The sequence below is a fragment of the Oncorhynchus mykiss genome, chromosome 2 (genome assembly GCF_013265735.2).
Source record: "Oncorhynchus mykiss isolate Arlee chromosome 2, USDA_OmykA_1.1, whole genome shotgun sequence".
NCBI classification, from domain to species: Eukaryota; Metazoa; Chordata; class Actinopteri; order Salmoniformes; family Salmonidae; genus Oncorhynchus; species Oncorhynchus mykiss.
The window spans coordinates 12,734,265-12,751,558 of NC_048566.1; the positions used below are offsets into that span (position 1 = coordinate 12,734,265).

At 46.3% G+C, this 17,294-nt stretch overlaps 1 protein-coding gene across 7 annotated transcripts in view; it reads left to right on the forward strand.

The window, feature by feature from the left end:
- Positions 1-17,294, forward strand: part of spag1b (sperm associated antigen 1b) — a 60,259-nt gene that overhangs the window by 17,691 nt on the left and 25,274 nt on the right. For all 7 annotated transcript variants that reach the window (XR_005035122.1, XR_005035124.1, XR_005035125.1 and 4 more), the window contains exons 11-12: positions 497-934; positions 15,125-15,224. Coding sequence is in view for 1 of the 7 variants with exons in the window: in XM_036938201.1 (XP_036794096.1) it covers positions 497-934; positions 15,125-15,224 (538 nt within the window). In the remaining 6 variants the exon portion in view is untranslated. The remainder of the gene's footprint in view (positions 1-496; positions 935-15,124; positions 15,225-17,294) is intronic.

Below are 17,294 nucleotides of genomic sequence, written 5' to 3' on the forward strand. Positions count from 1 at the left end.
TGACATCATACTGACTATCTGCCATTCCCCCCTCTGTCTCAGTAATATGACATCCTACTGACTATCTGCCATCCCCCCCTAGCCCCTGTCTCAGTAATATAACATCCTACTGACTATCTGCCATCCCCCCCTAGCCCCTGTCTCAGTAATATGACATCATACTGACTATCTGCCATTCCCCCCTCTGTCTCAGTAATATGACATCCTACTGACTATATGCCATTCCCCCCTAGCCCCTGTCTCAGTAATGTGACATCCTACTGACTATCTGCCATTCCCCCCTAGCCCCTGTCTCAGTAATATAACATTCTTCAGACCAGATAGTGTGTGTGTGCGTGTGTGGTTGTTCTCCACCCCTCCCCCTCTGCATCACCAACGGCTTGCTGGGCTGCCTGGTAGAGAGAGAGAGAGAGACTTCCTGAAACTCTATCAACCCCTCCCCCCACTGTGATGTAACCGCTGACTGCTTCCTGTGGGTGTGTTCTGTGCTCGGCAGCTTGTCCGGTTGAGCCTAGCGAGGCAGTGGGAGGGGAGAGTGCCGCTGCTGCTCCTGCCGAGAGGGGAGACATGGGAAATGCTCAGAAGAAGCCCCACGGCAGAGGAGGGGAAGGGGGCCCCAGCCCGCATACAGACCACAATTCACACGGAAGCCACTGGAAAAACCGGGGAGGAATTGCAGAGAAGTACAAGGTGAACCAACAGGAGTCGACGTCGGACAAGGGTCTGTGGAACGGAGCTCAGGGCTCTGGCAGGAGGGACTCTAAGGGAGCCAGGCCGGTCGGGGGAGACGGAAGCAACCTTGACGCCCCTTGTGGGGCCCTGCCCCCGCCGTTGGCCCGGCTCAAGAACGAGGGAAACCTGTTCTTTAAGAATGGACAGTTTGCTGATGCGCTGGACAAATATTCACAGGCCATCACGGGCTTCACAGACTCAGGTAGGTTTTCAGTATTGTGGTGTTGTGTCTTGCGTGACAGAGCTTTTACTAATAACTCTCGTTCGTCTAGAGTTGAGATTTATAATAACTTAGTGTGACGGGCTATTCAAAATGACATGTTCGTTTTGTGTTCTTCCGGCATTTTCCACGGACATTCCCCCCCAAAAACAACCGCATGTAGGTAATCTAGCAACTAATGCCACTGCTTTCGTGTTTCCGTAAGGTTAAATCAGTGTGTTGTTTTGCCACTATTGGCAGCTGGTGCTTTCAGTGATTGGCCCACAGCAAACCAAAGGTCAGCACATACCGCAGTAATAAAACTAACCTCTGTAGCAGCAATGTTATTCTCTTCACTGAATCACATCACATGACAGTGTAACGTGTCATTACAGCAGCATTTAGCCAGTCGGTGGGATGTGGTGTCATTACAGCAGCATTTAGCCAGTCGGTGGGATGTGGTGTCATTACCGGCAGCATTTAGCCAGTCGGTGGGATGTGGTGTCATTACCGGCAGCATTTAGCCAGTCGGTGGGATGTGGTGTCATTACAGCAGCATTTAGCCAGTCGGTGGGATGTGGTGTCATTACAGCAGCATTTAGCCAGTCGGTGGGATGTGATGTCATTACAGCAGCATTTAGCCAGTCGGTGGGATGTGGTGTCATTACAGCAGCATTTAGCCAGTCGGTGTGATGTGGTGTCATTACAGCAGCATTTAGCCAGTCGGTGGGATGTGGTGTCATTACAGCAGCATTTAGCCAGTCAGTGGGATGTGATTTCATAACATGTCATTACAGCAGCATTTAGCCAGTCGGTGGGATGTGATTTCATAACGTGTCATTACAGCAGCATTTAGCCAGTCGGTGGGATGTGGTGTCATTACAGCAGCATTTAGCCAGTCAGTGGGATGTGATTTCATAACATGTCATTACAGCAGCATTTAGCCAGTCAGTGGGATGTGATTTCATTACAGCAGCATTTAGCCAGTCGGTGGGATGTGATTTCATAACGTGTCATTACAGCAGCATTTAGCCAGTCGGTGGGATGTGGTGTCATTACAGCAGCATTTAGCCAGTCAGTGGGATGTGATTTCATAACATGTCATTACAGCAGCATTTAGCCAGTCGGTGGGATGTGGTGTCATTACAGCATCATTTAGCCAGTCAGTGTGATGTGATGTCATTACAGCAGCATTTAGCCAGTCAGTGGGATGTGATTACAGCAGCATTTAGCCAGTCAGTGGGATGGGATTTCATAACATGTCATTACAGGAGCATTTAGCCAGTCGGTGGGATGTGATGTCATTACAGCAGCATTTAGCCAGTCGGTGGGATGTGATTTCATAACATGTCATTACAGCAGCATTTAGCCAGTCGGTGGGATGTGGTGTCATTACAGCAGCATTTAGCCAGTCGGTGGGATGTGATGTCATTACAGCAGCATTTAGCCAGTCGGTGGGATGTGGTGTCATTACAGCAGCATTTAGCCAGTCGGTGGGATGTGGTGTCATTACAGCAGCATTTAGCCAGTCGGTGGGATGTGGTGTCATTACAGCAGCATTTAGCCAGTCAGTGGGATGTGATTTCATAACATGTCATTACAGCAGCATTTAGCCAGTCGGTGGGATGTGATTTCATAACGTGTCATTACAGCAGCATTTAGCCAGTCGGTGGGATGTGGTGTCATTACAGCAGCATTTAGCCAGTCAGTGGGATGTGATTTCATAACATGTCATTACAGCAGCATTTAGCCAGTCAGTGGGATGTGATTTCATTACAGCAGCATTTAGCCAGTCGGTGGGATGTGATTTCATAACGTGTCATTACAGCAGCATTTAGCCAGTCGGTGGGATGTGGTGTCATTACACCAGCATTTAGCCAGTCAGTGGGATGTGATTTCATAACATGTCATTACAGCAGCATTTAGCCAGTCGGTGGGATGTGGTGTCATTACAGCATCATTTAGCCAGTCAGTGTGATGTGATGTCATTACAGCAGCATTTAGCCAGTCAGTGGGATGTGATTACAGCAGCATTTAGCCAGTCAGTGGGATGGGATTTCATAACATGTCATTACAGGAGCATTTAGCCAGTCGGTGGGATGTGATGTCATTACAGCAGCATTTAGCCAGTCGGTGGGATGTGATTTCATAACATGTCATTACAGCAGCATTTAGCCAGTCGGTGGGATGTGGTGTCATTACAGCAGCATTTAGCCAGTCGGTGGGATGTGATGTCATTACAGCAGCATTTAGCCAGTCGGTGGGATGTGGTGTCATTACAGCAGCATTTAGCCAGTCGGTGGGATGTGGTGTCATTACAGCAGCATTTAGCCAGTCGGTGGGATGTGGTGTCATTACAGCAGCATTTAGCCAGTCAGTGGGATGTGATTTCATAACATGTCATTACAGCAGCATTTAGCCAGTCGGTGGGATGTGATTTCATAACGTGTCATTACAGCAGCATTTAGCCAGTCGGTGGGATGTGGTGTCATTACAGCAGCATTTAGCCAGTCAGTGGGATGTGATTTCATAACATGTCATTACAGCAGCATTTAGCCAGTCAGTGGGATGTGATTTCATTACAGCAGCATTTAGCCAGTCGGTGGGATGTGATTTCATAACGTGTCATTACAGCAGCATTTAGCCAGTCGGTGGGATGTGGTGTCATTACAGCAGCATTTAGCCAGTCAGTGGGATGTGATTTCATAACATGTCATTACAGCAGCATTTAGCCAGTCGGTGGGATGTGGTGTCATTACAGCATCATTTAGCCAGTCAGTGTGATGTGATGTCATTACAGCAGCATTTAGCCAGTCAGTGGGATGTGATTACAGCAGCATTTAGCCAGTCAGTGGGATGGGATTTCATAACATGTCATTACAGGAGCATTTAGCCAGTCGGTGGGATGTGATGTCATTACAGCAGCATTTAGCCAGTCGGTGGGATGTGATTTCATAACATGTCATTACAGCAGCATTTAGCCAGTCAGTGGGATGTGATGTCATTACAGCAGCATTTAGCCAGTCGGTGGGATGTGATTTCACAACATGTTATTACAGCAGCATTTAGCCAGTCGGTGGGATGTGATGTCATTACAGCAGCATTTAGCCAGTCGGTGGGATGTGGTGTCATTACAGCAGCATTTAGCCAGTCAGTGGGATGTGATTACAGCAGCATTTAGCCAGTCAGTGGGATGGGATTTCATAACATGTCATTACAGGAGCATTTAGCCAGTCGGTGGGATGTGATGTCATTACAGCAGCATTTAGCCAGTCGGTGGGATGTGATTTCATAACATGTCATTACAGCAGCATTTAGCCAGTCAGTGGGATGTGATGTCATTACAGCAGCATTTAGCCAGTCGGTGGGATGTGATTTCACAACATGTTATTACAGCAGCATTTAGCCAGTCGGTGGGATGTGATGTCATTACAGCAGCATTTAGCCAGTCGGTGGGATGTGGTGTCATTACAGCAGCATTTAGCCAGTCAGTGTGATGTGATGTCATTACAGCAGCATTTAGCCAGTCAGTGGGATGTGATTACAGCAGCATTTAGCCAGTCAGTGGGATGGGATTTCATAACATGTCATTACAGCAGCATTTAGCCAGTCAGTGGGATGTAATGTCATTACAGCAGCATTTAGCCAGTCAGTGGGATGTGATGTCATTACAGCAGCATTTAGCCAGTCAGTGGGATGTGATGTCATTACAGCAGCATTTAGCAAGTCGGTGTGATGTGATTTCATAACATGTCATTACAGCAGCATTTAGCCAGTCGGTGGGATGTGATGTCATTACAGCAGCATTTAGCCAGTCGGTGTGATGTGATGTCATTACAGCAGCATTTAGCCAGTCGGTGTGATGTGATTTCATAACATGTCTTTACAGCAGCATTTAGCCAGTCGGTGGGATGTGATGTCATTACAGCAGCATTTAGCCAGTCGGTGGGATGTGATTTCATTACATGTCATTACAATTTGATGATATTTTAATGGACAAAAAAAAAGTGTTTTTCTTTAAAAAACAAACAAGCGACCCCAAACTTTTGTATCCTGATACATCACAACATCCAGGTGTAGAGTAGCAGAGTGACTCATCACACTAGTGGTTGGTTGGTTACTGGCAGTGTATCCTGATTCATCTCAACATCCAGGTGTAGAGTAGCTTAGTGACTCATCACACTAGTGGTTGGTTGGTTACTGGCAGTGTATCCTGATTCATCACAACATCCAGGTGTAGAGTAGCAGAGTGACTCATCACACTAGTGGTTGGTCGGTTATTGGCAGTGTATCCTGATTCATCACAACATCCAGGTGTAGAGTCGCAGAGTGACTCATCACACTAGTGGTTGGTTGGTTATTGGCAGTGTATCCTGATTCATCACAACATCCAGGTGTAGAGTAGCAGAGTGACTCATCACACTAGTGGTTGGTTGGTTATTGGCAGTGTGGTGAGTCTGTTTTAGCTGTCTGGAGTTCAGCCATACCCTTGCCAGGCAGGAAGGCAGACGGGCTCAGTTCCTCTCAGGTCACGTGACTTCTGACCGCTTATTGTCAAATTGAATCAGGTGCTGGGTGGCGGCGACGGACGGACTGACTGGCTGGCTGGCTGGCTGACTGGCTGACCGACTGACTGACTGACTGGCTGACTGACTGACTGCAGTAGTAAATCTCCTCTGACTGACTGACTGGCTGACTGACTGACTGACTGACTGACTGGCTGACTGGCTGACTGCAGTAGTAAATCTCCTCTGACTGACTGACTGGCTGACTGACTGGCTGACTGACTGGCTGACTGGCTGACTGACTGGCTGACTGACTGACTGACTGGCTGACTGACTGGCTGACTGACGGACTGACTGCAGTAGTAAATCTCCTTTGACTGACTAAAGAAACTGCTGTGAGAACCGTCCACTTTATCTCTCCTCTCCTTTTCATCACTCTCTCCTCTCTTCTCCTTCCCATTACTCTCTCCTCTCCATCAGTCTCTCCTTCCCATCACTCAATCACATGTATTTATAAAGCCCTTCTTACATCAGCTGATGTCACTAAGTGCTGTACAGAAACTCAGCCTAAAACCCCAAACAGCAAGCAATGCAGGTGTAGAAGCACGGTGGCTTGGAAAAACTCACTAGAAAGGCCAGAACCTAGGAAGAAACCTAGAGCGGAACCAGGCTTTGACACCTCAGGAGTAAATGTCAGTTGGCTTTTCATAGCCGATCATTCAAAGTTAGAGACAGCAGGTACGGTAGAGAGAGAGAGAGTTGAAAACAGCAGGTCCTGGACAGGTAGCACGTCCGGTGAACAGGTCAGGGTTCCATAGTCGCAGGCAGAACAGTTGAAACTGGAGCAGCAGCACGACCAGATGGACTGGGAACAGCAAGGAGTCATCAGGCCAGGTAGTCCTGAGGCATGGTCCTAGGGCTCAGGTCCTCCGAGAGAAGAGAGAGAAAGAGAGAATTAGAGAGAGCATACTTAAATTCACACAGGACACCGGATAAGACAGGAGAATTACTCCAGATATAACAGACTGACCCTAGCCCCCCGACACATAAACTACTGCAGCATAAATACTGGAGGCTGAGGCAGGAGAGGTCAGGAGACACTGTGGCCCGATCCGATGATACCCCCGGACAGGGCCAAACAGGCAGGATATAACCCCACCCACTTTGCCAAAGCACAGCCCCCACACCACTAGAAGGGATATCTTCAACCACCAACTTACCATCCTGAGACAAGGCCTGAGACAAGGCTGCCCACGAAGATCTCCGCCACGGCACAACCCAAGGGGGGGGCGCCAACCCAGACAGGAAAATCACGTCACTGACTCAACCCACTCAAGTGACACACCACTCCTAGGGACGGCATGGAAGAGCACCAGTAAGTCAGTGACTCAGCCCCTGTAATAGGGTGAGAGGCAGAGAATCCCAGTGGAGAGAGGGGAACCGGCCAGGCAGAGACAGCAAGGGCGGTTCGTTGCTCTAGAGCCTTTGCGTTCACCTTCACCCTCCTGGACCAGACTACACTCAATCATATGACCCACTGAAGAGATGAGTCTTCAGTAAAGACTTAAAGGTTGAGACCGAGTCTGCGTCTCTGACATGGGTAGGCAGACCGTTCCATAAAAATTGAGCTCTATAGGAGAAAGCCCTGCCTCCAGCTGTTTGCTTAGAAATTCTAGGGACAATTAGGAGGCTTGCGTCTTGTGACCGTAGCGTACGTGTAGGTATGTACGGCAGGACCAAATTCGGAAAGATAGGTAGGAGCAAGCCCATGTAATGCTTTGTAGGTTAGCAGTAAAACCTTGAAATCAGCCCTTGCCTTAACAGGAAGCCAGTGTAGAGAGGCTAGCACTGGAGTAATATGATCACATTATTTACTCTCTCCTCTCCTTCCCATCAATCTCTCCTCTTCTCTCTCCTCATCACTCTCTCCTCTCCTCATCACACTCCTCTCCTCATCACTCTCTCCTCATCACATTATCCTCTCCTCACCACTCTCTCCTTTCCTCATCACATTCTCCTCTCTCCTCATCACTCTCTCCTCACCACTCTCTCCTCTCCACTCTCTCCTCTCCTCATCACATTCTCCTCTCTCCTCATCACTCTCTCTATCATTCTCTCCTCTCCTCATCACTCTCTCCTCTCCTCATCACTCTCTCCTTTCTCCTCTCTCCTCATCACATTCTCCTCATCACTCTCTCTTCATCATTCTCTCCTCTCCTCATCACTCTCTCCTCATCACATTCTCCTCTCCTCACCACTCTCTCCTCTCCTCATCACATTCTCCTCTCTCCTCTCCTCATCACTCTCTCCTTCTCCTCTCCTCATCACTCTCTCCTCTTCTCCCCATCAATCTCTCCCCTTCTCTCCTCATCTCTCTAGGTTTCTTCCTAGGTTCTGGCCTTTCTAGTGAGTTTTTCCTAGCCACCGTGCTTCTACACCTGCATTCCTTGCTGTTTGGGGTTTTAGGCTGGGTTTCTGTACAGCACTTTGTGACATGGGCTGATGTAAGAAGGGCTTTATAAATAAATCTCTCCTCTCCATCAATCTGTTCTCTCCTCGTTCCTCTCCACCACTATCACCACTAGTCTGTGAAAGTGACTGAACATCATGTTGAAAGTGACTGAACATCAGGCCTTTCACAGTTACTGCTGTCATACACAGTATAATGTATAGTTACTGCTGTCATACACAGTATAATGTATAATTACTGCTGTCATACACAGTATAATGTATAATTACTGCTGTCATACACAGTATAATGCAGGGTTATTAATGCTGTCATACACAGTATAATGCAGGGTTATTAATGCTGTCATACACAGTATAATGCAGGGTTATTAATGCTGTCATACACAGTATAATGCAGGGTTATTAATGCTGTCATACACAGTATAATGTATAGTTACTGCTGTCATACACAGTATAATGCAGGGTTATTAATGCTGTCATACACAGTATAATGCAGGGTTATTAATGCTGTCATACACAGTATAATGCAGGGTTATTACTGCTGTCATACACAGTATAATGCAGGGTTATTAATGCTGTCATACACAGTATAATGCAGGGTTATTAATGCTGTCATACACAGTATAATGCAGGGTTATTAATGCTGTCATACACAGTATAATGCAGGGTTATTAATGCTGTCATACACAGTATAATGCAGGGTTATTAATGCTGTCATACACAGTATAATGCAGGGTTATTAATGCTGTCATACACAGTATAATGCAGGGTTATTAATGCTGTCATACACAGTATAATGCAGGGTTATTAATGCTGTCATACACAGTATAATGCAGGGTTATTAATGCTGTCATACACAGTATAATGCAGGGTTATTAATGCTGTCATACACAGTATAATGTATAATTACTGCTGTCATACACAGTATAATGCAGGGTTATTAATGCTGTCATACACAGTATAATGCAGGGTTATTAATGCTGTCATACACAGTATAATGTATAATTACTGCTGTCATACACAGTATAATGCAGGGTTATTAATGCTGTCATACACAGTATAATGCAGGGTTATTAATGCTGTCATACACAGTATAATGCAGGGTTATTACTGCTGTCATACACAGTATAATGTATAATTACTGCTGTCATACACAGTATAATGCAGGGTTATTAATGCTGTCATACACAGTATAATGCAGGGTTATTAATGCTGTCATACACAGTATAATGTATAATTACTGCTGTCATACACAGTATAATGCAGGGTTATTAATGCTGTCATACACAGTATAATGCAGGGTTATTACTGCTGTCATACACAGTATAATGTATAGTTACTGCTGTCATACACAGTATAATGTATAATTACTGCTGTCATACACAGTATAATGTATAATTACTGCTGTCATACACAGTATAATGTATAATTACTGCTGTCATACACAGTATAATGTATAGTTACTGTTGTCATACACAGTATAATGCAGGGTTATTAATGCTGTCATACACAGTATAATGTATAATTACTGCTGTCATACACAGTATAATGCAGGGTTATTAATGCTGTCATACACAGTATAATGCAGGGTTATTAATGCTGTCATACACAGTATAATGTATAATTACTGCTGTCATACACAGTATAATGCAGGGTTATTAATGCTGTCATACACAGTATAATGCAGGGTTATTAATGCTGTCATACACAGTATAATGCAGGGTTATTACTGCTGTCATACACAGTATAATGCAGGGTTATTAATGCTGTCATACACAGTATAATGCAGGGTTATTACTGCTGTCATACACAGTATAATGCAGGGTTATTAATGCTGTCATACACAGTATAATGCAGGGTTATTAATGCTGTCATACACAGTATAATGCAGGGTTATTAATGCTGTCATACACAGTATAATGCAGGGTTATTAATGCTGTCATACACAGTATAATGCAGGGTTATTCATGCTGTCATACACAGTATAATGCAGGGTTATTAATGCTGTCATACACAGTATAATGCAGGGTTATTAATGCTGTCATACACAGTATAATGCAGGGTTATTACTGCTGTCATACACAGTATAATGCAGGGTTATTAATGCTGTCATACACAGTATAATGCAGGGTTATTAATGCTGTCATACACAGTATAATGCAGGGTTATTAATGCTGTCATACACAGTATAATGCAGGGTTATTAATGCTGTCATACACAGTATAATGCAGGGTTATTCATGCTGTCATACACAGTATAATGCAGGGTTATTAATGCTGTCATACACAGTATAATGCAGGGTTATTAATGCTGTCATACACAGTATAATGCAGGGTTATTACTGCTGTCATACACAGTATAATGCAGGGTTATTAATGCTGTCATACACAGTATAATGCAGGGTTATTAATGCTGTTTGGTGTCATGATGTGACCTGTCTGTCTGTCTGTCTGTCTGTCTTCTGTCTGTCTACCAAGCCCCTCCTATGTGACGTCTGTCTGTCTGTCTGTCTGTCTGTCTGTCTGTCTGTCTGTCTGTCTGTCTGTCTGTCTACCAAGCCCCTCCTATGTGATGTCTATCGGTCTGTCGCTCTACCAAGCCCCTCCTATGTGATGTCTATCTGTCTGTCTCTCTACCAAGCCCCTCCTATGTGATGTCTATCTGTCTGTCTGTCTACCAAGTCCCTCCTATGTGATGTCTATCTGTCTGTCTGTCTGTCTACCAAGTCCCTCCTATGTGATGTCTGTCTGTCTGTCTGTCTGTCTGTCTGTCTGTCTACCAAGCCCCTCCTATGTGATGTCTATCGGTCTGTCTCTCTACCAAGCCCCTCCTATGTGATGTCTATCTGTCTGTCTCTCTACCAAGCCCCTCCTATGTGATGTCTATCTGTCTGTCTCTCTACCAAGCCCCTCCTATGTGATATCTGTCTGTCTGTCTGTCTGTCTGTCTGTCTGTCTACCAAGCCCCTCCTATGTGATGTCTATCTGTCTGTCTGTCTACCAAGTCCCTCCTATGTGATGTCTATCTGTCTGTCTGTCTGTCTGTCTACCAAGTCCCTCCTATGTGATGTCTATCTGTCTGTCTGTCTGTCTGTCTACCAAGTCCCTCCTATGTGATGTCTGTCTGTCTGTCTGTCCGTCCGTCCGTCCGTCCTCCGTACATAATCTTTCCAGATCCTTGATATCCTTCATTGTCAAACCACAGGTTATCAATGGGTTTAATGTCCGGTGACTGCAAAAGGTTAATTTTGTGGTCAATTGACAATTTATTTTCTGTCTGTCTGTCCGTAACAAATCATTAAAATCCAGACAGAAAATATTTACACAAGAAGCAATCTAATATCACACAGTCCGTCCGCGACGCTGACTAAATGAAAGAGTGATGATGTCACTGGGAGTCACATGCCTTTACCTCCTACCACACACAGGAAGTTCATTCTACACTCTGTAGGGAGAAATGTCTCAGAGCGAAACGCTCTGTAGGGAGAAATGTCACAGTGAGACGCTCTGTGGGGAGAAATGTCTCAGAGCGAAACGCTCTGTAGGGAGAAATGTCTCAGAGCGAAACGCTCTGTAGGGAGAAATGTCACAGTGAGACGCTCTGTAGGGGGAAATGTCACAGTGAGACGCTCTGTAGGGGGAAATGTCACAGTGAGACACTCTGTAGGGAGAAATGTCACAGTGAGACACTCTGTAGGGAGAAATGTCACAGTGAGACGCTCTGTAGGGAGAAATGTCACAGTGAGACGCTCTGTAGGGGGAAATGTCACAGTGAGACACTCTGTAGGGAGAAATGTCACAGTGAGACGCTCTGTAGGGGGAAATGTCACAGTGAGACACTCTGTAGGGAGAAATGTCACAGTGAGACGCTCTGTAGGGGGAAATGTCACAGTGAGACACTCTGTAGGGAGAAATGTCACAGTGAGACGCTCTGTAGGGAGACATGTCTCCCAGTGAGACGCTCTGTAGGGAGAAATGTCACAGTGAGACGCTCTGTAGGGGGAAATGTCACAGTGAGACACTCTGTAGGGAGAAATGTCACAGTGAGACGCTCTGTAGGGAGACATGTCTCCCAGTGAGACGCTCTGTAGGGAGAAATGTCACAGTGAGACGCTCTGTAGGGGGAAATGTCACAGTGAGACACTCTGTAGGGGGAAATGTCACAGTGAGACACTCTGTAGGGAGAAATGTCACAGTGAGACGCTCTGTAGGGAGAAATGTCACAGTGAGACGCTCTGTAGGGAGACATGTCTCCCAGTGAGACACTCTGTCGTCGTTGAGAAATGTCTCCCAGGCAGTGGAACTGAAGCGTCTCCCGATGTGTCCAGACTGGCTTTTCCACCAGCCGTAGTAGCAGCAGGCCAGAGACCAGACCTGCCATACTTATTAAGATAGTTGAACAGATACCACATTCCACTTCCTGTAAAGCATTTGGTCCAATCAGGTTAGGAATGTACTGTAGGTAGGAAGTCAGCTGGGAATGAGTCAGATCTGGTGAGACCACAGACCGTGTTTAAACATACAGAGGAGACTATGTCATTGTGACATTATAACCGTAAACACCTAACGTCTGATCCCAGTACAGGCCTCTCTCTGGAAGTCACATTATAACAGTGTATTCCTAACGTCTGATCCCAGTACAGGCCTCTTGGAAGTCACATTATAACAGTGTATTCCTAACGTCTGATCCCAGTACAGGCCTCTTGGAAGTCACATTATAACAGTGTATTCCTAACGTCTGATCCCAGTACAGGCCTCTGGAAGTCACATTATAACAGTGTATTCCTAACGTCTGATCCCAGTACAGGCCTCTGGAAGTCACATTATAACAGTGTATTCCTAACGTCTGATCCCAGTACAGGCCTCTGGAAGTCACATTATAACAGTGTATTCCTAACGTCTGATCCCAGTACAGGCCTCCTTATTTAACATCCTGCCTTGGTTTGTTTTCATTAGAATCCCCTCCTGTGTTTCAACATGCCCAGTCCGTCTCACACCCAGAACCCAGGGGCACATTCAACTACTACTTTCACACTGTGGTACAAAAGGCCTTCCTCATTATCCTCACCCAGAACCCAGGGGCACATTCAACTACTACTTTCATACTGTGGTACAAAAGGCCTTCCTCATTATCCTCACCCAGAACCCAGGGGCACATTCAACTACTACTTTCACACTGTGGTACAAAAGGCCTTCCTCATTATCCTCACCCAGAACCCAGGGGCACATTCAACTACTACTTTCATACTGTGGTACAAAAGGCCTTCCTCATTATCCTCACCCAGAACCCAGGGGCACATTCAACTACTACTTTCATACTGTGGTACAAAAAGCCTTCCTCATTATCCTCACCTCCGACCTTTATCAATGATTCATACTGGCAGGCAACAGCACGCTCCGTATCGACAGCCCACTCAGACTGACCACTACAGCCCCACGATGGAGGTTACAACTTGACTGTCTGAGTAATAATGTCTCTGTGTCTGGTTGGTAGGATTGGACAGTCCTGAGGACCTGTGTAATAATGTCTGTCTCTGTGTCTGGTTGGTAGGATTGGACAGTCCTGAGGACCTGTGTAATAATGTCTCTGTGTCTGGTTGATAGGATTGGACAGTCCTGAGGACCTGTGTAATAATGTCTCTGTGTCTGGTTGATAGGACTGGACAGTCCTGAGGACCTGTGTAATAATGTCTCTGTGTCTGGTTGATAGGATTGGACAGTCCTGAGGACCTGTGTAATAATGTCTCTGTGTCTGGTTGATAGGATTGGACAGTCCTGAGGACCTGTGTAATAATGTCTCTGTGTCTGGTTGATAGGATTGGACAGTCCTGAGGACCTGTGTAATAATGTCTCTGTGTCTGGTTGATAGGACTGGACAGTCCTGAGGACCTGTGTAATAATGTCTCTGTGTCTGGTTGATAGGACTGGACAGTCCTGAGGACCTGTGTAATAATGTCTGTCTCTGTGTCTGGTTGGTAGGATTGGACAGTCCTGAGGACCTGTGTAATAATGTCTCTGTGTCTGGTTGATAGGATTGGACAGCCCTGAGGACCTGTGTAATAATGCCTGTCTCTGTGTCTGGTTGGTAGGATTGGACAGTCCTGAGGACCTGTGTAATAATGTCTGTCTCTGTGTCTGGTTGATAGGACTGGACAGCCCTGAGGACCTGTGTAATAATGTCTCTGTGTCTGGTTGATAGGATTGGACAGTCCTGAGGACCTGTGTAATAATGTCTCTGTGTCTGGTTGATAGGATTGGACAGCCCTGAGGACCTGTGTAATAATGTCTGTCTCTGTGTCTGGTTGATAGGATTGGACAGTCCTGAGGACCTGTGTAATAATGTCTCTGTGTCTGGTTGATAGGATTGGACAGCCCTGAGGACCTGTGTAATAATGTCTGTCTCTGTGTCTGGTTGGTAGGATTGGACAGTCCTGAGGACCTGTGTAATAATGTCTCTGTGTCTGGTTGGTAGGATTGGACAGTCCTGAGGACCTGTGTAGTAATGTCTCTGTGTCTGGCTGGTAGGATTGGACAGTCCTGAGGACCTGTGTAATAATGTCTGTCTCTGTGTCTGGTTGGTAGGATTGGACAGTCCTGAGGACCTGTGTAATAATGTCTCTGTGTCTGGTTGATAGGATTGGACAGTCCTGAGGACCTGTGTAATAATGTCTCTGTGTCTGGTTGATAGGATTGGACAGTCCTGAGGACCTGTGTAATAATGTCTCTGTGTCTGGTTGATAGGACTGGACAGTCCTGAGGACCTGTGTAATAATGTCTCTGTGTCTGGTTGATAGGATTGGACAGTCCTGAGGACCTGTGTAATAATGTCTGTCTCTGTGTCTGGTTGATAGGATTGGACAGTCCTGAGGACCTGTGTAATAATGTATCTGTCTGGTTGGTAGGATTGGACAGTCCTGAGGACCTGTGTAATAATGTCTCTGTGTCTGGTTGGTAGGATTGGACAGTCCTGAGGACCTGTGTAATAATGTCTCTGTGTCTGGTTGGTAGGATTGGACAGTCCTGAGGACCTGTGTAATAATGTCTCTGTGTCTGGTTGATAGGATTGGACAGTCCTGAGGACCTGTGTAATAATGTCTCTGTGTCTGGTTGATAGGACTGGACAGTCCTGAGGACCTGTGTAATAATGTCTCTGTGTCTGGTTGATAGGACTGGACAGTCCTGAGGACCTGTGTAATAATGTCTCTGTGTCTGGTTGATAGGACTGGACAGTCCTGAGGACCTGTGTGTGCTCTACTCTAACAGAGCAGCCTGCTACCTGAAAGATGGAAACAGCTCTGAGTGTATACAGGACTGCACCAGGTGAGACCCTCCCTCAACAACTATACATTATCATAGACATTATATACATTATCATAGACATATACATTATCAGACATTATCATAGACATTATAGAAGTTATTATATACGTTATTATAGACCTTATTATAGACATGATTATATACATTATTTTAGGCAAGTCAGTTAAGAACAAATTCTTATTTTCAATGACGGCCTAGGAACAGTGGGTTAACTGCCTGTTCAGGGGCAGAACGACAGATTTGTACCTTGTCAGCTCGGGGGTTTGAACTTGCAACCTTTCGGTTACTAGTCCAACGCTGTAACCACTAGGCTGCCCTACTGCAGACTACAGGGACCAGTCTATTCCCTATATAGTGCCCTACTGCAGACCACAGGGACCAGTCTATTCCCTATATAGTGCCCTACTGCAGACTACAGGGACCAGTCTATTCCCTATATAGTGCCCTACTGCAGACTACAGGGACCAGTCTATTCCCTATATAGTGCCCTACTGCAGACCACAGGGACCAGTCTATTCCCTATATAGTGCCCTACTGCAGACCACAGGGACCAGTCTATTCCCTATATAGTGCCCTACTGCAGACTACAGGGACCAGTCTATTCCCTATATAGTGCCCTACTGCAGACTACAGGGACCAGTCTATTCCCTATATAGTGCCCTACTGCAGACTACAGGGACCAGTCTATTCCCTATATAGTGCCCTACTGCAGACCACAGGGACCAGTCTATTCCCTATATAGTGCCCTACTGCAGACTACAGGGACCAGTCTATTCCTATATAGTGCCCTACTGCAGACCACAGGGACCAGTCTATTCCCTATATAGTGCCCTACTGCAGACCACAGGGACCAGTCTATTCCCTATATAGTGCCCTGGTCCTTAGTGAAAAGGAACAGAGAGAGTTACAGTATACCCCCCCCCCCTGTCACATCTGGATCCAGCCAATCAGTAATTACAGCAGAGGCTAAACAGTATACCCCCCCTGTCACATCTGGATCCAGCCAATCAGTAGTGACAGCAGAGGTTAAACAGTATACCCACACCTGTCACATCTGGATCCAGCCAATCAGTAGTGACAGCAGAGGTTAAACAGTATACCCCCCCTGTCACATCTGGATCCAGCCAATCAGTAGTGACAGCAGAGGTTAAACAGTATACCCCCCCTGTCACTGCTGTCACTACTGATTGGCTGGATCCAGATGAGGTTAAACAGTATACCCACACCTGTCACATCTGGATCCAGCCAATCAGTAGTGACAGCAGAGGTCAAACAGTATACCCCCCTGTCACATCTGGATCCAGCCAATCAGTAGTGACAGCAGAGGTTAAACAGTATACCCCCCCACCCCTGTCACATCTGGATCCAGCCAATCAGTAATTACAGCAGTTAAACTAGGGAAGTTCTGGAGGAGACAACACTATAGAGGAGGCCTTGTTGGTCTGGTTGAACCCATAGAGTGAGGCTTGGTTGGTCTGGTTGAAACCATAGAGGAGGCTTGGTTGGTCTGGTTGAAACCATAGAGGAGGCTTGGTTGGTCTGGTTGGTCTGGTTGAAACCATAGAGGAGGCTTGGTTGGTCTGGTTGAAACCATAGAGGAGGCTTGGTTGGTCTGGTTGAAACCATAGAGGAGGCTTGGTTGGTCTGGTTGAAACCATAGAGGAGGCTTGGTTGGTCTGGTTGGTCTGGTTGTAACCAATTGGAGGCTTGGCTGGTCTGGTTCGTCAGGTTGAAACCATAGAGGCTTGGCTGGTCTGGTTGGTCTGGTTGAAACCATAGTGGAGGCTTGGCTGCTCTGGTTGGTCTGGTTGAAACCATAGTGGAGGCTTGGCTGGTCTGGTTGAAAACATAGAGGAGGCTTGGCTGGTCTGGTTCGTCAGGTTGAAACCATAGAGGAGGCTTGGCTGGTCTGGTTGAAAACATAGAGGAGGCTTGGCTGGTCTGGTTCGTCAGGTTGAAACCATAGAGGAGGCTTGGCTGGTCTGGTTGAAACCATAGAGGAGGCTTGGTTGGTCTGGTTGATCTGGTTGAAACCATAGTGGAGGCTTGGCTGGTCTGGTTGAAACCATA